A 21,389-nucleotide genomic window follows, 5' to 3' on the forward strand; every position below is an offset into this window, starting at 1 on the left:
CTGCTAAGGGGACTGATAGCTCCCCGCAATGGTGTTAACAGATCCCTCGTGGGGCCAGGCTTTCGCAGCCGGGCTGAGGTGTGAGCACGGCAGGACCCAGAGTCACGCAGCAGCTTTGCAGCTGCTCTCACCTCCCTTCTCACACGAGACATCCCGTGCTGCTGGGACAGAGCCTGCGAGAGGGAACGGGCTTTGCCACCGAGGTGCCGCGTGTTTCTTTTGGCAGGCAGGTTGCTCCCTGCTGGCACTTTCTGCTCCTGAAGCCACGGGTGGGGTTGGGGTCTGCTGTCCCAGAAGTGCTTGTGAGCCTGCACTAAGGTGGAAGCGATGCTCTCCAGGCTGCCGAGAGCCCTCGGTCGGGACCAGGTGATGGGAGCCTCTGTAGCCCTCCGAGCGCTGCCTTCCCAAGAGGATCCGTCACCGGGAGGTGCCTCCTGCACCCGGGGTTGGAGCTGCTTCTCTCCCAGCCTGGTGGCTTTCCAGTCTCACCTGGGAGAGGGTTCAAGCGTTCACAGCGTGCAAAGCTCTAGGATGCAGCCGGTCCCTGACCCTCTCCCCCCAGTGTCACGGCAGCAGGTCGCGCATCTCCTGCAAAGCCTCTCGGAGGACAGCCTGGCCAAGCAGCAGTCATTGCCGTGAGTTTCTCCCCGGCACAGACATCAGCCTGTGTGTTTGGTGCTTGCTCCTCTGCGGGAGGGCTTTCATGCCAGCAGAAGTGGGGATTGAGCAAAAGGAGAGACTGGTGGGGAGCAGAGGAGGAGGCAAACATAGCACGGGGGGCGTTTAGGAGGAACCGTGACACGTGAATCGGAGACATCCCACCCTTTGGATCAACACAGACACGTTTGCACCCAGGCTGCTCGGGGATGAACGAAGTCCACAGGCACGAGGACATGGCACATTGACTGCCCCCAGCCTTGGGCGTGTGCCCAGGCCCGAACAAGTCCAAAATAATTAAAAAAATTAAAAAAAAAGCAAAGAAAATGCAAGGATTCAGCCAAGGGTCAAGCTGGGGAAAGCGGGGCTGAGGGAATGACCCCAGCTCCGGTCAAGCAACAAGACCCAGCCATCGCCCAGCCCCAGCCACCTCTGCTTGCCCCCAAAACACTAAAACGCAGATGGTCACAAAGGTGGTGGTTTCATGCAGCTGCAAAATGCCCTCAGGAGGGGATGGGGAAATGGGAAGTTCTGTTAAGAGCCACTGCAGATTAGAAAGCCATCATACTTCAGTGGGAAAATCCAGGGAAGGGGGTGAAAAGAAACCGCCACAGGACAAGAGAGAGAGAGAGCAAGAGAAAGAGGAAGAAAAGGCAATAAAAATTATCATCATCATCATCATCAGGACACAACAACAGGACGAGAGACAGAGCGCTTTCCATGGGCAGTTCCCCGCGGAAAAGGAGCCACCGTGTCCATGAAATACAAAACCCAGAGCCCTCCGGCGGGAGGGGGCAGCAGGTGCTGGGACTGCTTGGGCATCCCCTTGGGGCGAAGGGTCCGGTTAGGAGCAGAAAACCCTGCAAGGGAAAGGGCAGAAAGGCCGGCCTCAGAGGGAGCAGCGAGGACCCTTCCTAATTAACACGGCTCTAACGAGGGGGTGGAGGATGGATGGAGCTGATGCTTGTTTTCACAGCAGCGGACAGAGAGGAAAGCTTTTGGATCATTCTCCACTGGAGAATGTGGCCCAGAGACCCTCCTGCTGTGGGTCCCCACTGCCTGCGTCCCCGAAGCCAGCCAGGGGGAGCTGGGGACAGCCACCCCTCACCCTGGGTCCCCCCAAAACCCTCCAGCCTGTCACTTGTGGGCCGGGCAGCGAAGGGTTTGGGTTCGCATCCGCGTTTGGATGGGATTGTCAGGTCTGAGCGCATCGCTGTGACGGGTGCAATAGCCCGGGAAGGCCGGGGGGACTTGTCCTGGTGAGGTGACAGCTATTTCAGAGAGCCTGCCGTGCAGCAGCCTCTGCTCCCCGTGCAAAAATTAAATGCCTTTTCCAGCCGCTGCTACAAGAAGGGCCAAGATGTGCAGAAGTTAAGGCTCCCTTCCCCACCCCGCAGCCCACGCGCCGGGGGGGACATGAGCAGGGGTTAAAATAAACGTGTCAACTCACTCATCCGTATCTTTTTTGCTCTCCTCAATGAATGCAATAGACTCGGATCTAAGGCGGTTAGTCACTTCGTACGTGCGCAGGGTGACTCCAAAAATATCCTCGTGGTACCGGCTGTCATCCTGGAAGCGAGGATGGGAGAGGGATGGGGGGAAAAGCGGAGGGTTTGCAGACTGTGGTGCTCCTGGGGCACCAGAAGGCTGTGGTGGTGCCGTGGGCAGGTACCAAACACACACCGAGAGATGTGGGGCTGGTGAGATGATGGGACAGGGAGGGCAGAGACAAGCCGGGAGGGGAAACAACCTCTCCAAGGTCATGCTGTGGCGGTGGTGGGGCTGCTCGGGGTGTTGGACCTCCTTGGCTGGGTAACCCCAGGGCCACGTGGCCTTCAGGGACAAGGAGCTTGGGGTCAGCTCGTGTGTGAGTGCTTTGGCTTGCAAAGCAGCCAGAAAAGTCTTTGTGGGCTCCCTGGGTGCGTGGTTCAGAAGGGGTAGTCCCGTAGGGATTGGGCTGAGGTGTCCTCGTGGGCAGAAGGTCCTGAGCTGATCTCACTTCTGCTTCAGCTGCCTGGGGCAGCACCCAAACAAACAGAGATTTTGGGAGGGGAGCCCACAACCCCCCTGCTGTGATAGAGTGGCAGTGGGGACTTGGCAAGGCGAACGAGCCCTGCCTGGGCTGCCAAGGGTACCCCAAAAAGCCCTCACCCTGGGTATTAACACAACCCCAGAGCTCCTGGGGTGCAGGACGACTTCCACCACGTCCCCAAAACTCGGACAGCCCTCGGCTGGGTGCAAGCAGCGTGGGGGGGAGCCACAGCCCCTCCTGGCACCCATCTCCTCGGTGCTGCCCCTCGTGCAGGAGGAGGCAGCAGGTGCAGTGCCCGCAGCAGGAGCGGGCACGGCCGCCACTCACCCGCAGCTTGCTGATGAAGGCGCCCGCCTCCTCCACCGACAGCTGGCCCTGCTGCCTCACGATGCGCTGCACGGTCTTGAGGACGTCCCCGGCCATGGTGACGTCCCCGCAGACGTAGATGTGGCCTCCCTGCTCCTTCAGTGCTTTGTACACGGTTTGGGCCAGCTGCTCCTGCAACACGTCCTGCACGTATTTCTTGGGGGGGGAGGAAGAGGTGGGAGATGAGGTTAATTACGGATTCTCAGCCCCATCCTCTGGACATGCTCTGGGGGCAACCAGCTGCCTCCAGCAACACCACCACCTCCTGGGGGGGCATTGCTGCACCACCCGCAGTGATGGGAAAGATTTGGGGCCAGCAGCAAAGCTTCATTTGGCCTCTGTTTGTGCTGCTTCTGGACCACTCTGCCTGCTGACATCCTCCTTGCCCACCTGCTGCCCTCAGCACGGGGCTGAAACCCCCCCAGGACCCTCCCCCAGCATCCCCAGCCGGGCTCGGAGCAGCACCCACCTTTGGTTTGTCCGGCTCCCGGGAGTAGGCTGTGTACAGCTCTCTGAAGACACCTTGGGTTTTGGCAAAAAGCGTCTCCTCTTTGTAAATGTGGTCGATCCTGGACTGTCGGCACCCAAACACCAAGACCATCGGACAAGGCTTCAGGCCTGGGGGAGAGATGGGGGAAGCTGTCACAGCCCACCGTGCCCCCCCCGCTGCAAAACTCATCCCTCCTGGCAGCCCCAGTGCCCCGTGCCAGGAGCCTGCCCTGGCCAAACGGGCAGGGGGAACACCAGCAAGGAGGAGGTGCTGAGTCTGGGGTCACCTGGGAGGGGGATGAGATTTTGGAGAAAAAAATAAATAAATAACTTTCCATTTTTCACTGCTCATGTAGGGAAAAAATATTACATAAATTACAATTTTACATAAAATGTCCTTAAGCAAGCCCAACACTATATAGTTCTACCACAAAACCTTATAGTTTTACAGGGAGATTTTCATGGAGTTTGGGCTGAAGAGCAGCCCCTTCGAGGAGGACCAGCAGGAGGCTGAGCCCCCCCACGGCACCATCCCGGGTCTCCCGGGTGCTGCTGGAGCTGAGAGGCAGGAGGAGCAGCCCGGACCCACCTTTGTGCTGGATTTCAAAAAGCCGCTGCTGCCAGAAGCTGCGGAACGGGGCGATGCCGGTGCCGGGGCCGATGAGGATGCAGGGCACCTGCGGGTCCTGGGGCAGGTGGAAGCTGGGAGCCCTGCAGGTGGGGAAGACACTTGGTTAAAGCCAGGCACGATGCTCCCTCTCTCGCCTTGCCCACGGCAAGCTGAGATGTTGCCCGGAGAAGCAGGGTAGAAAAAGAGGTGAAATCCCCCAAAGTGACATTTTAGGGCAGAAGAGAGGAGCTGTGAGGGATTCAGGTGTTCGCAAAGCCAGCCTTGTTTTCTCTGCACCCTTGGTGCTGTGCCAAGAAGGACGAAGGGGAAAGGGCTCATCCTCTCTCCCCATCCTCACGGCTCACCCCTCGCGGGCCACTCACCCCCTCACGAAGCAGGGCACTACTTCGTCGGTCTGTATCCGATTGAGCCAAGAGGAGCAGACTCCGTGGTGGATCGGGCCTTCTCCATCTAGGAGGGAAGGGGAAGGTGTGTGCTTGCCATGCCAGCCAGCTCCTCCAGTCGCTCTCCTTCCTGAAACCCTCCAAGACCTGGAGCCTGCCAGCATCGCTGTCTCCATCCCTGTGAACTTGGCAGGATTTTGGCACTTGGGTCCATCTGTGGGGCTACCCAACAGTCCTAAGCACCTGCCCTGGAGCAGCTGGGCCTCTGTGGTATGTGGGAGGCCCCCAACTTTTCTTGGTCCTTCATGGCAGAAGCAGCAGCATTCCGTGATGCAATGGCCAGCATCTTCCCCCATGTCCCACCCGCTGCAGGGTCAGAGGGGCTCTGGCCATCCACACCATGACCAGGGCTGCTCGGGCACTCAGTGCTTGCACAGGTACAGAAACCTGGCTGGTAGTGACAGTGTGAGCAATGAAATGATCCCACACAGAACCATCGGGGTCTCTCTATCACTGTTACATGTGCCACGTCCGGCACCCCTGCAATACGCTGCCCCATGATGGATACAGGACAACAGTGCCGTGGGCTGAAGGAACCCACCCCCTGCAGGTAGAAAAGCTTTGAAACCACACCTCTGCCAGAGACCCGGTGGTGTTGCCCACGTGCTACTACTTTTCCCCTGCTCCCCACCCCAAGCCCGTCTCCGAAGCCCCCTGCAGCGGCACGGTACCTCTGGTGCGGTACGAGACCACCGCCACGGTGAGGTGCACCTCGCCAGGGTACATCTCCGGGGAGGAGCTGATGGAGTAGTAGCGGGGCTGGAGCAGGGGCAGCTGCGTGAGCAGCAGCGTGGAGGGCATCTGCACCGAGGGGAACTCCTCCAGCACCTCCACGATGGTTGGGTTCTTGGACCACTTCCACTCCTCGTACTCCTGCAAGCCCTGCAGCCGGGGAAAGAGCGGGGAGAGGGCTGCAGCATCAGCTTCTTCTGAGCTGGGAGCCTCTACCAATATCCCACGGGGTCTGTGGGGAAGCTGGGGTGGAGGAAGGCAGGAGGAGCCCTGCTGTAACCAGTACAGACCCAGCCTAACCACAGCATGTGCAGCATGGGATGAAAATGTCCTGGTTGTCCCCAGGGTCCTGAGGAACTTGGGGCTCAGTCACAGCACTCAGTGATAGAACATCTGGCTTCAGCACCTGCTTCTGCTACAATCCCCTGCCTGGCTCCAAGCCACTTGGCTTCAAACCCTTCGCTTGTGCTGGAGAGTTCAGGTTATACCCAGAAAGTTATTTTATCTGGAGCCAAAAGGGCTGGACTACTAAACAGAGTAAATGGTCCCGAGAGAAGGAGCCACGTGGAAGTGATGCTGAAGAGAAGGAGCTGCACCAGGGGCATGCCATGAATTATTTCTAGGCTCACAAGGAGCCACTTGAGGGAATTCTGCTCTCACATCTGGGAAAGAGAATCGATGGCAATGGCCTTCCAGGTCTGCCACATGTAAAGGAGGAGGAAAAAAAACACCCCTACAAGTCCCTGCTCATGGCATTTGAGGCTTTACCTTGCTGAGGACCTGCAGGCGTTTCTTCTCCTTGTCACTGGTGGCCAACAAAGCAAACTGCTGCAGCAGCAGGGGGGTGGGAGGGGTGGTGATGTCCAAATAGTACTTAAAGGCCTGGAAGATGGTGCACGGTGGGATTCGGTTCTCATCCGTCCAGTTACTGATGACACCTGCCGGGAGGGAACCCAGCACAACCAGGGGATCAGCTGAGCCTAAGGACACCTCCTTGCTTCCATCCCTGCTGGGCTCGTATATGGAGGCTGATACTCCACCACCCTCAGCTTTGGGCACTGAGTTGAGGTGGTTTTCCACCTCCTCTCACACCATGCATCAGGGCATTGGACTCATCCCCAAAATATAATGCTGGAGGGGACCATCAAGATCCCTTAACTCCTCTCCAGTCCCAGACGTTGCTCATTCCACGAGAACATAAACACCTTTAATTGCCTGAAGAGCGAGGAAACCTTTCCCCAGGGCCCTGCTCAGCCTCCCAGTGCAGGTGAGCCATGGCTTTGGGCAGCAGGAGGTGAAAGGAGGAGCTTCCAATCCAGACAACTGCACCGCTGAGATGGGAAACAATCTCTCCTGGAGACCACCAACCCCTTCGGGAGCTACAAGGACCACTTCTAGGGTGGCCCTGCTTACCCAGAGCTGTGTTCCTCTCCTCCAGGAGCTCCACCTTCACCAGCTGGTTGGCCGGGGGGGCATCTTCAAGCCTGTCGATCAGGGCATTGACCAAGCCTTCGTGGTTCCCTGGAAAGACGCCCAGGTGGTCCCCGGGCAGGTACTGCAGCTCCTGGTGCCCGTTGGTGTGGAGGCGCAGGAAAATGGTCGAGCGACTGCAGGGAGACAAAGCAGGATGTGTTTTGGGGGCATCCTTCAGGGAGCTGTGGAGCTCTGCTCTCGAGAGATGCTGGTGGCAAATCCGAACCCTGGTGTCCTGCTGAGCTTGTCCCCAAAGTCACAGCAGGGAGCTGGAAAGGACACGGCAGCGCCCACCTCCCCCTGCCACTGACCCACCCTCAGGGGCTTTCTAAAAGGGAGAAACAATTTAGCCTCTTGCTTCCACAACTTCATCCTTCCTGGGAATTAGCCCTATAAGTACAGCAACCCTTCCTCCCATCCTCCTGGGCAGGAGGCTACACCGTGGCTGAGGTCTTGTGGGACAGGAAGGCAAGAAAACCCCTTGCCAGGCTCACAAGGCTCTCGACATTGGCCATGGTTTGCACAAAAATGGTATGCACGGGACATTTGGGGTCACAGACTCATGCAGCACCATGTGCACAGGTGCTTGGCTCCTGCACACCCTAGGATGTCCACGCCTCCTACCTGGACTTGGGGCTCTGCAGGTTCTGGCGTGTGATCAGCCGGGCTGCGTAGACGCGTTTTTTGTGGATGCTGTACAGCCCTGCGGAGGAGAAGCACCCGTGAAGCAACACAGCAGAGCGTGGCCAAGGCAATCCCTTTGGATTGGGAGCCCCGGTGGGGGAACCAAGCACGGGGCCCTTCCTCTAAGGACGGAGGAGGGTTTGGAAACCACCCTCGGGAGGTGCGGGGACGTGCCCTCATGCACTGGGGCCGAGCAGTGCAGCAGACCGTCCCCTGCGGGAGCGGTGCCGAGGGGCCAGGTGTCGGGGGGCTGGACCTGCCGTTGCACCGCAACGCTCGGCGGAGCAGCATTTGGACAGGGCAAGCTTGGAAAGCTCCCAGGTTTCCAGCTCTCTGCTTCAAAAAAAAAAAAAAAAGGATCAGGAGGAATGGAGAGTAGCTCGGATCCCAACATCTCTGCTGCAGATACAGGCAGGGACCTGCTGGAGGGGCCTGAGACCCACATGAAGTCCCCCTCGGGCATGTGATGGGGGGCAGAAGCAAGGCTGAAATGCTGAGGATTTAATACAGAAGGATGGGGAATAAGCACGGAGGTCTGGCCCCTTTCCCCCCACTGTGTCTTCTCTCCTCCACCTGCCCCTGAGCCCTCCGGGGTGGCCCCGTCTCTGCACCTTGTGTGAGCTCCGGCGCCTCGGCCACGTAGGTCAGGCGAAATTTGCTCCTCTTCCAGCTGCGGTCGTTGCTGATGAGGGAGTTGTTGGCCTTCTCGATGTTCACGTCGTCCCCCACGCAGAAGACATCGCACGCTGCCTGCAGCACACACCGGGCTCTCAGGCAGCTCCCTGGCTTCTGCCACATCCCACCGAGCCCCAAAACCTCCCCTTGTCCCCTAGGAAGCCCCGGTGGCCCTGGGGCATTTGCAGGCTCTGACCCCATGCCCTCCTCATCCCTGGAGCCCGAGGGTTGAGGATCATCACCTTGAAGACCTTCTTGGCCCAGGTCCTGAAGGACTCCTCCTGGCCGCAGAGCTCGTCCCCTTCTCCCATGCGGAGGATGCGCTCCCCGCCCAGCTCCTCCAGGAGGGTGTCCACCGCCCGGGCAAAGGCGCAGAAGTGGGGATAAGCACGCGAGCCCAGCCCAAAGACAGAGAACCTGCAGAGGGAGAGGTGATATGGCTGCGCCTGCAGGGCTGGGAGGGCCATCGGGGTCTCCCTGTGCTGCGCCACCATGGCCCAAGAGCATCCCCATCCCTCAGCAGCGGGGAGCAAAGGGGCTCCGAGCAGCACCAGCTCCAGCTCTGTCCATCCCAACGACCTGCAAGAAATCCTCGCCTCCCTCCCCATCCCGTTTACCTGACATTTGCCAGGGGCCCCGTGCTTTCGAAGTTGTCCCTGGAGTCGGGGCCGTCGCTCGAGGATTTCCGTGCGTCCGAGTAGGAGGAGACGCTGTTGAAACGAACCTTGTAGCTCCTGCAAACAGCAACATCAGGTATTACAGTGAGAATCCATCAGGCTGAGTGCTCAGAGGGGACCAGACATTGGAAAAGACCGAACCAGAGCAGGCTCAAGCTCAGGGCTCAATATTTCATGGGCAGATAGTGTGATCAGCAGCTGGAGCAGAGAAATGCTGCGTCCCCCCAGCTGGACCTGGTTTGCTGCGTGGGGTCCTGCGGTCACCTTCCGATGGGTTGACCCACCTGTTGGTCCCCACCTTGTCACCAGACAGGGGCTTGGGCTTTACCTGTCCTTCCCTGGCTGTGTGCAAGGTCGGGCACACGTCTGAGCAGATATTGTGAAGGTTTTTTGTTTTTTTTTTTTTTTTTTCCAATTTGTAGGAAGTGAAAAAAAAGGGAGTGAGAGAAGAGGGGACGAGGAGGGGGAAGGGGAGCAGAGAAAAAAAAAAATCTGACAACAGCAGAAGTATTTCTGAATTGAACCATCTTCAGAAATTGCTCTACACAAGGGTTTCTAAATATACTGCCCGAGCAGCGAAGCAGTAGTGTGTGGATGAGTCACAGCAGCCCTCCGGCACCCGACACCACACGGAGGAGACAGCCCCCGAAGGAAACAACGGGGCTGGGGTCGCAGAGCCCAGTGCTCCAGCCCTGCCCCACAGCCTCCTCCTGCCTGCCCAGACCTCTTCTGCCCTGCTCCCTGGGTCTCCTCTCTGCTCCCCTGCCCCTCTCCGGCTGGATGGAGCCACTTCTTTCTCCCCTGGGGTTTTGTGGGGAAGGCAGGAGGGCACGGCCCGCAGGGTTAGACGGGCATGAAGCCCAAATTCCCCGCTTGGGTGCTGGGACCAAGCTGCTCTCTCCAGCCCCTTCCTACAGACACCAGGCTGCTGCTTGTCCCCAGACGGTCTCCTCCAGGCTGCCTTTTCTCATTGCAAAAAAATTTTTTTTTTTTTCCATGCTTAACGTCAGCATCTCTGCTGCCATCCAGAGCCACGACCTCTTGGCCTGTCCCGGGGGGGCCATTGGGAGTAATTTATTCCCTCCCCCTCTGCAGTCACCTTTTTTCCGTATGTGAAATCTGCTACCGCGCTGCATTTCTCTCTTCTCCAGAGAAAATAGCTCTCACCCTTTAATCTGTCCTCATAGGTCACCGTTTGCAGTGCTCCCACCACTTCTGCTGTCAGGTAACCAAGCCATGGGCTGCTCTGGCTCTCAGAAACACCTGCCAGTCCCTTAAATTACATTTAGAGGTGACTGGGACGGCTGAGACCAAGCTCAGGAGCTTTTGTCCTCCTCAAATCTGCCTGGCTTGCCACGGGTGGCACCTCCACACCCAACCCTGTGTTGCACCAACACAGCCCCAAGGAGAGAAGAACCATGGGCAAAATGCTTCTTCTCCATCCAGGCACCTCCAGGGCATCCTGTTTTTGTCAGCTGCCCCCGTTAAGGGGTGAGGCTATCAGAAAAATAGTGGGGTTTTGGCTCCTGAACCCTGTGGGGTCACTCGGCGAGGATACTCCAGGGCTGCAGCATCGCTAGCAGAGGAGAGGCACAAATTGGTGGGCAGGGGTGGAAGGATCACCGTGCCCTGCAGTGCTCAGCACTGCTCTCTCCAGCCCCATCAGCACTTCTCAGCGGTGCTTAAGCAGAAAGTCAGGGCTTTGGTACCCATTTAAATCCCACTCCATCACCGACCGAGGCTAATTCTACCTTAATTAAGAAGCAACGTTCTGCCAGTCGTGAGCATCGCTGTGATAACTCAGGAGAGGCCCCACCATGGAGCAGTGTCCCGGTTAAGCAAAATATATTGTGGCTTAGTGGTTGAAGTAAAAGGAGGCTGCAGAAGATTAACAGCTTGCCAGCAGCCCTCACTTCCCAGCCTCTGGGACAGGCACTGAGATGCTTGAGCCTCCTCTTCCACCAGCGAAGGATTTTCTAAAACCCCAATTACAAGCCTGAGTCCACAGGTACGCCTGACTCGGTGCTCTTCTCCTCCCTGGGACCTTCACCTGCTCCATCCCCTGCTCTCCAGGCAGGTCCCATCCCTTTTGGACCTTTGCAAACTTGCAGCTGGGATTTCTCACCCCCTCTCACAAGGAGGCAGACAGAAATAGCCTGTCCTGGCTGCAGGGCTGCTGGTTTGCAGGGGTTGGGAGTGGGAACAGAAGGGTTTTGGGGTGCTCTTACTTTCTCTCCTCCAGGTTGGAGTTGGGGTTCTTCATCTCCATAAGCGCACAGCCAAATTTCTACAGAAAAAAAAAGAAAAAATGAACAAACAAAAAAAAGGCTGTCAGCTTTGCCAGTCCCCCTGCAGGAGGTGAAGCAGCGACCCGGGCTGGGGCTCTGCCTGCTGTCTGCCTGTGGTGCTGCTGCACGGGGCAGCTTTAGCACAGCATTAGCTGTGTGTCTCTCTAGGGATTGCATAGATATCCCCACTCCAGATCAGGCTGGAGGCAGAGGCAGGTGGAACACCAGCTATCACACAGCACCCAGAGCTTTTTGTGGCCATCTGAGGTCAGGACGATGTTTCTCCACCCGTCCCCAGCCCCCTCTCCTCTGCCATGCCCCTGCTGCAGCCCCCAGCCCCCGTGCTCCGTCCTACCTCCCCGTTCTCAGGTGGGTCTCCATTGCCAAAGGTGCTGGTGACCACCAGGACCATGGTTTCATGCTCCAGGTGCACGATGTCGTACTCGTCCATGGACATCACCTGGGAGCAACAGGGGCGTTAACAAGAGGCCCTGGGTGGGAAAACCACCTCCAGGGATTTCCTCGGGCCACCTGGATGCACACAAAATAACCTTTCAGGGGCCGGGGGCTAGCAAATACCTTGGCATCGAAAGCGTGCTTGAAGATTTCGCACAGGGTTTTAGCGTAGACCTGTGACTTCCCCGTTTCCGTGGCGTACAGGATGGTGGCTTTCACCCTCTTGGCCATGGCCTGTCCCATCAGCTTGGCTGAGAACTTCACAGCTCTACAGAGCAAGAATAAATTGCGGTAAGAGAGCCTGCATCCTTGTCGGCACCTCTAGCCCAGGCTATTCACACCATTTTATTTAGTATTAAGTGAACAGCCCGCCCTAAAAACTGCAGCAACACTTTCGTTGCTGTTAGGTGCCAAACAGAGGCTATGGGAGAGCCTTGAAGGCTGGACGGGGGCTCGAACAGAGCTGGAGTGTCAGGAGAGGGATGCAAAATGAGCTGGGGGGGCTCTTTCTGCAGGGACAGGGCAGCAGCAGAAGAATCAGGGGCAGCACTGAACGAAGCAGAGAGCAGATAACCTCAGAAGGAAAAGATGGAGAGCAGCCAGTGCCCAAGCTAGGGGGGGGAGCAGTGGCTTCTCTATCTCTTTGTGGCTTTAAACTGCCTTTCTGCAGGAGGTGTCTGGCCAACCAGGAGCCCCCAGACCCCACACATCACACACCAAGCCCCAAGAGGCTGAGGAGGTCAGGCGAGGCCATCTGTAGTCCCTTTGATTTGCAATCCGGCGATGCTATGAACTTCACCCTGAGGAGCAGCCCCCTGAGGCTGGGAGGCCGTACATCTATCTGAGCCTTTGCAGGGCTGTGTCTGTGGCTGGAGTCATGACTGCTCCACATTTCCCCACCGGCTCCACTCCAACAGCAGGGCAGAGGGGCTTTGAGAGGTCACGGGCACCTCTGATCCTGGCCGAGGAGATGCAGCACCTGAAATATTGCCCCCTGGCACTGCTGGCTGGGTTGGCATCAGAGTGATGGGGAGCAAAGGAGGGTGTCGTGGGCCAGCTTTGGGGTTCTTGGTGGTTCTCTGAGCCCAGAGTTTGTTGTAGGGCCACACATCTCCACAGAGTTTGGATGGCAGGGATAGTTTTCCCAATATCTTGCAGAATATATATATATAATTTTATATAATTTTATTTATTTATTTATTTTTTCTAAACAGACTATCAAGTTGGTTTGTGGGGCCACCAGAAAGGCAGGTTTGAATTTGGCTGGGTGTGCTGTAATGGGGAAGGGGCTGTTTTGGGGGGCCTGCCCCCCTTCCACACTGCTATTCCCTCGCTCCTTGGTGTAATTCTGCACATTAAAGCCACTTTGCTTTCCCACCACGGCAGCGTCCCCAGGGCTTACCCCGGCCTCAGGGGCAGGGCAGGGAGGGACTGCAGATCTGAGTGCTGCAGTGTGGCCAGCACCAGCCTTCCCTGTCTGAGCAGACATCAAAATCTCACTGCAGCCAGTGCCAAGTGCCATGCTCAGGGCTGCTGGGCTCGGGCCGCCACTTGTTCAGCCGATTAGCTCAGATCCAGGATTAATGGTGAATTGCAAAAAAAATTTCTTTCCCCCCCACATCGGGAACAATAGAGATTTTTTTTTTTAAATTACCTGCCACGCTCACATTTTTACAAAATCATTTATCAGCTGCACACACACAAATAAAGCTTTGCTTCTCCTAACTCAATGGCTCAATTAATCTTCCTGTGCTCTCCTCCAGCCCCGGGCTGCAGTGCAGACCCAGGCACTGGTGTCGGCCTCAGGAGTATATTCATCAGCTGCTGATCATGGTTATGGATGCACCACGGAAAAAAAAAAAAAAGCTTACAGAAGGTGACAGCTGAAGAGTGGGAACAAGCTGATAGTAGAGACACGGGAAACTGAAGCGTGGGGAGATGCTGTGAGCAGCACGAGGCCACCTGGCAGCCTGGCCGCAGATACCGGGGCAGACCCAGCCCTCTCCAGCCTTGGTCCAGGGCTCTGCTTCCTCGGAGCCCACTGCTCCAACCCAAACCCCCTGCTCCAACCCAAAGCCCCCTGCTGATGGCCCCCGGGAGTGGCATTTGGGCCAGGATCAGCCGAAGCATCCAAACAACCCTTCATTTCTGCATCCCTGCTGACTCGCTGCTTTGGCAGGGCAGGGGAACTTACGTGGCCCATTGCCAGGGGTCAACCGGCCGTGAAGAGCAAATCTCAGCTTGGCCCCAATCCCTCTGCTACCTGCAGGATGATTCCTCAGTCCTACCACCCCCTCCTTGCCGCAGGGATATCCAGAGACTTAGACATGCACTGGAGATAAGTGGCTAAAGAAAGGGGGACACGAGTTCCTTGTCACTCCTGCCTGCCTGGCCCTGAACCAGGAGGAGTGATCTCTGCCCCAGGAGGCTGTGAAAGCAGAGACAGGTAATAAAGCCTCAAGACAAGATAAAGCCATTCCTGAGCACTTCAGTACGTCTTACTGAGGAGCGAACCAGCCTGGGAGGAGAGATGACATGCAACTCCAGGTATTCACTTGGCCACATGAATCTGAAGGTCTAACGGGATGTTCCAAGGGCTGCTGGCTTCTCCAGACATCCCTCCTGGCAGCTAAAGCCTTCGGCAGCCTGGGACCCAGGCTCATGGCCCATCAGTTTGTACACACCCAAACCCAGAACCAGCCCAATGCATTGTAGGGCTTTTCAGATCCCGCTGGTACTTACTTTGCTAACTTCTTAAAGCCAATGGCCCTCTTCTTGGTGGGCGTCCCGTTGACCCCTTTCCAGACGTGGGTGTTCCAGGGGTCCGGCTAGGAGGGAGAAGAGAGCAGCAGCTGATGGGCAGCGCTCAGGGCTTGTAGAAATGCTTTAACCCCAGCTGAATCCCTCCAGTTGTGAACAGGAGGACTGGCTGGCGTCTTCCCAGCCCTTCATCTCTCGTACAGGTCCCTGGAGACCCATGGGTTTCTCGGGGCACTTGGACAGAAAATTGTGGTATATAATAAAACCCTTGTGGCTTCCAACAGCATCTGGTCAAATGCCCTCTCACCTCTGAGACGAGCATTAACAGGCCACGAGGAACAAGAAGGGGAGAGGCGATGCGAGCACATCCTCCCCTCCCAGCCCACAGGTTTCTCTTTCTAAGAGGTCCTCTGGGAAGGGGAGGCAGCTGAAGCAAGAAACAAGAGCACAGAAGCTAATTCAGTGCCCTCGCAGGCGGCTGGCTGTAATCAGGGCCAGGAATCATCGGGGTTCCTGCTGGATTGGTTATAGAAATGAACAGACTGCTCCCGTTTTGTGATTGTTCCTTAAGGGCTCTTGACTAAAGGTCACATTGTGTGACAACCACTGGCGCAGGGGCGGTTGGCTTATGAGGGTGTGTTTGCTCAGGGCCCTTTTCCCCGTGGTCTGAAGTGTTAAATACTCCAGCACCAGCATCTCAGCCTGCTGGGCAGGAGCCCCCCTCATCAAATCGTTGGATCCCTGGGCTGGCAAGAGGCAGTCAGGCAAATCTGTAAGCTGGGGAGAGGAGGGACGTGGTGGCTGGCAGGGCATTTCCCCATCTACAAAGCAAAGAGCAGAATGAGGCCCTTGCAGAGGGATGAGCTTTGCTTACTCCTGCTTGACCCAAAGGTTGGGCCCCATATTTCCAAGAAGAAGCAAAAAGGCATCATTCTGGGAAAAACAGGAATATCGAGGGGGTCCTTATGCCGTGCTAGAGGAGACCATTGGTTGGACTCATTCATGGACTTCACTGCCTCGAGGGGCAGCTTGTTGAAGGTGTTGGGTGATGGGCACAGAGGGTACCTGGTACTCGAAGGAGGGCGTGAGGCGGTAGTTGAGCATCTCCTGATGGAAGACGGGGGTGATGCTGCCCGACATCGGCGGGACGATCCACACCCAGTCAGCAGGGCAGCCCCCGCGGCACCGGTACTCGTTCTCCATGTGCTTGATGAAGGACTCGGTGGCCGAGTGGTGATCCACGATGGTCACCTTGTCGCTCTGTCGGAGGGAGAAGGGAGCCAAGAGCTGCAGGTTAACGCTCTCCAGGAGGTGAAAGCCAAACTGGTGGGAAGGACTTGAGATGAAAATGCTCATCAAGTGCTCCACACAATGGACATAAATGCTACCAGTGACCACTGGCCACAAGTCCAGAGCTGAAGGATGCCTGGTTTTGCTTCCCAGTGATCACCTCCTTCCAAGGGCTCCCTCCCACAGCCTGACAGGACAGTCCTTTGGAGGTGACCCAGGGTGGCTCTAACCCTGGCCTTCCCAAGTAGCACAGCCATCAAGCAGTGATTGTGGGGCTGATCGGCTGCCCTTGTCCTTCCTGGGGGCATGCTAGGGAATGGGCGTTCCTCCTGTTACTTGGCATGGGCTGAGCAAGGACCAAGAGGGCACGGATGAGCTGGATCTGTCCCCTGGGGAGCTTGTTCAGGGCTTGCAGGACTGAGGGATCAGTGCTGATCCTGCTCTGGGAAGGACTGCCACCTGCAGAAGCTGTGCTTCCAAGGACTCCTTTTGCTCCTCAGCATTTAAGTGCAAGAGTGGGGAGAACCTGGGCCAATTTGTGCCTCACAGGTGGGACAGAAGGACTGGATCCTGCCCCCCAGGCACTCCCGCTGGCCCAGCAGAGCTCAGACACTGGTAGTGCCGTCTTTCCAACATCCAGGGCAGAGACATCATTAAATCTCCCTGCAGGCTCCTGGAACTGCTCAGAAGGAGGAAGGCAGGGCACAATTTCAGCGGAGTGCAGCAGCAGCCGCCGTCGTCCTTGTGCAGAAGTCTCCATCACTGTCCCACCTGGTCCCTGTGACCCAGACCCTGCAGCTCACCTACCTGGAAGCTGTACAGCACGGCGATGTTGATCTCCACCAGGGCTTGGTCCTTCCACAGCGAGGAGGTTTTCCTCATATCCAGGTTCATTTTCTTGGCCACTTGCTGTGACAAAACGAGGCAGCAGGTGAAGATTTTACTGGCCGAGAACCAAGAATTGAAGATCTCTGCTTGGGGAGGGGGACCCAAAGGAGGGACCCAGGCTGGCACAAGACACGTGCAGGGCAGGGCAGCTGACCATTTTGCCTTCCTCTGTGAATATGGGGCCTGCCTCTTCCTCTCCTTGATGGATGTGGGCCCTCCACCTCCTGCACCCGCAGCTCCCCTCGTAGTGCTGCTTTCCCAACATTTTGAGAAGTCTCAGGGGTGCTAAATAGGCACCACACTGACTTGTTAGCTACCAGCCAGCCCATCAGCACCCAAAAAACCCTTGCCAGCCCACCACACCCTTGGCTGTGTGGCTCCAGGAGAACGTAGCTGCTATCTGTAAGGGAAACCTGGGCATCCCCATCGCTGTCCCCGTATCCTGCCCTGCTCCCCAGCACCTTCACTCACTGTCCACCTCGAGGAGACAGATTTACCTCCAGAATGTTGTAGCGAGAGTTGTCACAGTAGTCCCGGACCCCGATCTCTGTGCCCATGTACCAGCCGCTGAAGGGGCAGGCGGAGAACTCCAAGCCGCCGATCTCGAGGAGCATGTTGGACACGGCTGGCAAACCGTACCACTTCAGGCCCAGCTCCTTAAACCACTCAAACCTGCCAGGATATGACTGGGTCAGGCAATCTGCCAGCCCCTCCAGACCACCTAGAGAGCAGGTAACCCTGCTTCTGACCACCGGGACAAAGGACGTGTCAGAAGAAAGTTTTCTGAAGGCAATATTTCATTTGGGATCTGCTTACGGGGAGAGGGTGCTACATCAGGAATGTAACAGAGAAAAATCCTGGGAGACTTCAAGCAAAGGGAAACCAGCCCGGGGACAAGAACACAAGTTGATTTCCATCCCAGGGGAAGGAAGATCTGGAAGTGGAAGGGTAAAGCACCCGATACATGACAGGGAAGTCTAAGTAGAGATGGTTTAAGGCGAACCCAGAGGAGCTGAGCCCCACTGATCCCCTCTGACTTACTTGGGATGCCGGATGGGCACTTCCAGCACGAGCTCGGGGGGGATTTCAAAGAGCTCGGGGTCGTTGCCATTGGCTTGGAGGAGCAGGGGCAGGATGTCAAAGCGCCCGTGCGGTGCCTTCCACCCTTGCTGGATGCAGATCTACAGCCAAAACAACAGCGGGGTTAGAGGTCCCTGCAGGCCACCTGCCCTTTGGGTGCTGAGCAGTGTCTCCTAACAGCATCCCTGCTCAGCCCTTTGGTCCAGCAGCTCATCTCCATCCAAATGAGCTATGGATGTGGTGGGCTTGCCTGCCACAGCCAAACCACACACAGGAAGTTTTATTCCCAGAAAAACACCCAGGAGTGGGACAAATCCAGCAGGCAGGATGCACCCCAGCCGAGCCAACACCCTGGGGTGCTTAGAGCCACCCAGCCCCACGGCTGGTACCTCTGTCAGCTCCACGTTGGCGGGGTCTCCGAGGATGGAGCCGTCGGGCTGCTTGTAGCCGGCGTAGCGGATGAGCTGCGCGTTCCAGATGCGGAAGTCGTGCTTGCTGTCTGTCCGCTGTGGGAAGATGGTGATGGCAGATCTGCAAGGACAGGCAGCACCGTGAGCACCCGGGCTGTGACAGCACGGGGCAGGGGTCTCCAGAGGGATGGGGAAGTGTGGGGGAAACATGCAGCCCCTGCCTGCTGCCACCCTGAGTCCCTGACCATCTGTTCATGTCCTGGGCAAGCCCCTAACATTTATTTTATTTTCTTCACTGGGAGGAGTTCTGGCCAGGTGTTCTCTGGCTCTTTTTTGGAAGGAGCTGGGGAGTTTGCAGCAGTTCAGCTCCAGGCAGAAACTGGCTGCTAACATCAGGGTTCAGAGGGAGAAATGCAGGAAGGGTGAAATAATCAGATTATCTGCTCTTTGAGGTCCCACAGAGAGCAAGAACAGATATACTCAGACCAGCGGGACACCTTTCCCAGACATCAGGTCCTTCTCGTGCTCCCCACTACAGGGGCTGGTTACAGCGACCCCGCCAGTGGAGATGCAGGACCCAGAGCCAGACCAACACATCCACGGCACTTTGGGCAGAAACCCTGGGGACTCCCCAGTGGCTCACCTGAGGTTCCCTTTGTTGGTGGCGTATTTGATGTGGTTGCAGATGTAATTGAACATCCCATGGGCTGTGGTGCAGTCTCGGGCATCAAACACCTGGAACAGTGGAAGGGATGGTGGTGATGCTACAGGATTTGTGCTCCAGCTCCTAGGGCAGAGCCTGGCAGCAGGAACACAGCACAGGGAAAGTCCTAGAGGTCACCTTGGTCTGTTTGGGACCTAGAGCTCTATAATTATATGTTCCCTGCCTTTACAACATGTGGACATCTAATCCAGCTGCTCCTTCTGCTTTGGAGAGGGGATTGGTCTCCTGCCCAGGAAAAACTTCCCCAGCCCAGTGTTAACAACTGGCTGCTGTTGTTTCTGGCTCCTCCACCAGCAGTTCTGATTTCTATTATTCTGGGCAGACTGAAGGCTGAAATGGGAGAGGTGTGAGCCAGGTCTGAGGGACACTGAGAGGGTGTGGAAACAGGAAAGAGGCTCAGCAGGAGGCTTGAAGGCAGCTTCTTGCAGAAATGGCTCCCCCAAGGCTCAGATGTGCCAAAAGAAGAGCTGAAGGCTGAGCTGGGAGCGGAGGATGACCAGCCTCCTGGCCCTGCATGGTGCCCATGCCCAGCGTGAAGCAGCCCCAAGAACTGCTGAGCAGCACTTGAGCCATGCTCTGGGCTACAAAGGGACATGTCACCTCCACACCAGGGGATTCCACTAGAGATCCCTAATTCAGATCCTACTCACAGCCTTCCAGCTAGTCAAAATCAAATCAAATTATCTCCTGCCATAGCATCTCTGTACCAAAGCTGTGTCCTGCTGCTGTTCTCCAGGCAAAGCTGCAGCTTTGGAAGCAGCGTGTGAGATATTGGAGCAGCATCTGGTTTGGGAAGATGTTCCCTAGGGCAGCAGATTCCAGTTGGCCTTGTTTCAGACACAGACACCTCTGTACACCTTCCCTCACAGATGCTTTTCCATCTCCTGCTGCCTTCCCAAAGCTGTTGAGACAAGTGTGGCTGCCGTGTGCTGTGTTCCCTCAGGTGTCTGAAAAGTAAGATTTGCCTTTCCAAAACCCCAGGGCATCCTTTGGCAGCTCCGGTGCTCACCTGCAGCTTGGACCACTGAATCCTGCCCACGCAGCGGGCTGCGTTTCGCCAGGCGTGCTTTGCTCCGTAGATCAGCTCCGTGTCCCGCAGCTGGTAGGTGTCAGTGGCTTCAATCTCCTTGGTCACCTCCTCCAGCCTTTCCATATGGGCCTTGGAGCCAGATCTGCGAGGGTGGGGAGCGGGGGAGATGGCATTCACCAACCCGGGTGGAGGGCAGGAAATCCTGAGGAAGCAGCCTGACTTTCTGTGACCTTCTCTGGCCGTTCTTACCTCTTTATGGAGGAGTAGTACTGGTCAATGAAGTCCTTAGCCAAGACAAGCACCTCCTCTTTCGTCCTGGTATCTTCCGACTTGCGGACGTGCTGGCTGGGGGTCATTACGGAGCCCATGCAGATCTGCTCGGTGCACGCGGTGGCCTGGTGGGACAGAAGGAGGCAAGCATGGCTTGGCTGTGTGAGCAGGGCTGGGAAAAGTCAGCGATTAGCTGCCCAGGAGTTGGTGGTGTCTTTGACAAACTGGGATATTTTCAGCCCTGTTCATTTTCACACCTATCAGCACTGTTGTGTAAGACACCTCGAGCGTGTGCAGTCACCTCCTGCAACACCTGATGCAGATGATTGAGGCTCATTAAATCTCATCCCAGCTCAACATAAAGCCCTATATGCCTTTTCTTGCTCCTCCCAGGGGAGACTCCCCTCTCACCCAGCTTATCGCGCCAGAGGTTTGAAATTCAGACACTGCAGGAGATGAGAAGGCTGGCCTGAACTCATCCAGATCTGCATTTCTAAATTTCTAAATTTCCAGTTTTCTAAAACCATCTTGGAAACACTGTGATCAGCTCAGTTACACCCAGACAACTTTCAGACAGCCCTACCAACCCCACTCACCATCGCCGTCTTGAGGTGCAGAGTGTCGTGAAGCACGGCGCCCGTCTCCCAGTTCTTGATTTTGACGAACCGCGGGCACTTGGAAGGGCTCCCGTTCACCGCGCTCTTGGTCGGGGACTGCCGCCCCGACGGCGGCGGCTGGACAACAGGGAAGGTTAGTATTTGTCAATGAAATACACACAAGGTTAACGTTTGTCAATTAAATAGAGGAAAAGGGCCACAACAAGCAGCAGCATCTTCCATTAGTGAGTTAAAAAACAGACAGCAGTGACTTAGGAGAACGCCACGTTCAAGTTTCCCAGCAGAAGACTTATCTCTCCAAAATGTATTGGATGTATCTTTTTCAGGAGCATCACCTGCTTGGGTTTTACACATGCCAAGCTCAGCCTCACCAGTATGAGCCCTCTGAGACAGAGCTAACAGCCGAGCGTTCCTCTGAGCAAGCCAAAGGCACGTCTCCTTTGATAACTACATTGGAAGAATGTCGGAATAAGGACGGATACATTACACAGGTGGGAGGGCTACTGAATTATGCATACTCAGATCACTTCGGGCTCAGCTCCGAGCCTCCAGCCCACCCCAATATCCTGCGTCAGGCTGGGCTCATCCAGCACGTCTTGAAGGATATGCCAGCATACGGGAGAGGCTCGGCCAGCTTGTGCCGAGCAGAGCTGGCTGCACCTTCTGTCTGCAAGCTCTTCTATTTGCACATGTTTTCAGAAATGTTTTCAGATATCA

The 21,389-nt window shown here is 56.5% G+C and overlaps 1 protein-coding gene across 2 annotated transcripts in view; it reads right to left on the reverse strand.

The window, feature by feature from the left end:
* Positions 1-1,371: 1,371 nt before the first annotated feature.
* The window catches only part of NOS1 (nitric oxide synthase 1), a 57,630-nt gene continuing 37,612 nt past the window's right edge, over positions 1,372-21,389 (reverse strand). For both annotated transcript variants that reach the window (XM_084539092.1, XM_084539091.1), the window contains exons 4-29: positions 20,652-20,789; positions 20,035-20,180; positions 19,765-19,927; positions 18,675-18,766; positions 18,011-18,152; positions 17,583-17,722; positions 17,039-17,213; positions 16,461-16,562; positions 15,429-15,623; positions 14,346-14,431; positions 11,727-11,871; positions 11,503-11,607; positions 11,088-11,146; positions 8,800-8,916; positions 8,425-8,599; positions 8,119-8,257; positions 7,448-7,526; positions 6,764-6,957; positions 6,119-6,288; positions 5,290-5,500; positions 4,538-4,625; positions 4,134-4,255; positions 3,525-3,673; positions 3,017-3,211; positions 2,108-2,226; positions 1,372-1,517 (exon numbers count right to left, since the gene is read on the reverse strand). In XM_084539092.1, coding sequence (XP_084395218.1) covers positions 1,502-1,517; positions 2,108-2,226; positions 3,017-3,211; positions 3,525-3,673; positions 4,134-4,255; positions 4,538-4,625; positions 5,290-5,500; positions 6,119-6,288; positions 6,764-6,957; positions 7,448-7,526; positions 8,119-8,257; positions 8,425-8,599; positions 8,800-8,916; positions 11,088-11,146; positions 11,503-11,607; positions 11,727-11,871; positions 14,346-14,431; positions 15,429-15,623; positions 16,461-16,562; positions 17,039-17,213; positions 17,583-17,722; positions 18,011-18,152; positions 18,675-18,766; positions 19,765-19,927; positions 20,035-20,180; positions 20,652-20,789 — 3,462 coding nt within the window. In that variant the 3' untranslated portion in view covers positions 1,372-1,501. The remainder of the gene's footprint in view (positions 1,518-2,107; positions 2,227-3,016; positions 3,212-3,524; positions 3,674-4,133; positions 4,256-4,537; positions 4,626-5,289; positions 5,501-6,118; positions 6,289-6,763; positions 6,958-7,447; positions 7,527-8,118; positions 8,258-8,424; positions 8,600-8,799; positions 8,917-11,087; positions 11,147-11,502; positions 11,608-11,726; positions 11,872-14,345; positions 14,432-15,428; positions 15,624-16,460; positions 16,563-17,038; positions 17,214-17,582; positions 17,723-18,010; positions 18,153-18,674; positions 18,767-19,764; positions 19,928-20,034; positions 20,181-20,651; positions 20,790-21,389) is intronic.

Source organism: Aythya ferina, assembly GCF_964211825.1.
Source record: "Aythya ferina genome assembly, chromosome: 17".
Taxonomy (NCBI): domain Eukaryota; kingdom Metazoa; phylum Chordata; class Aves; order Anseriformes; family Anatidae; genus Aythya; species Aythya ferina.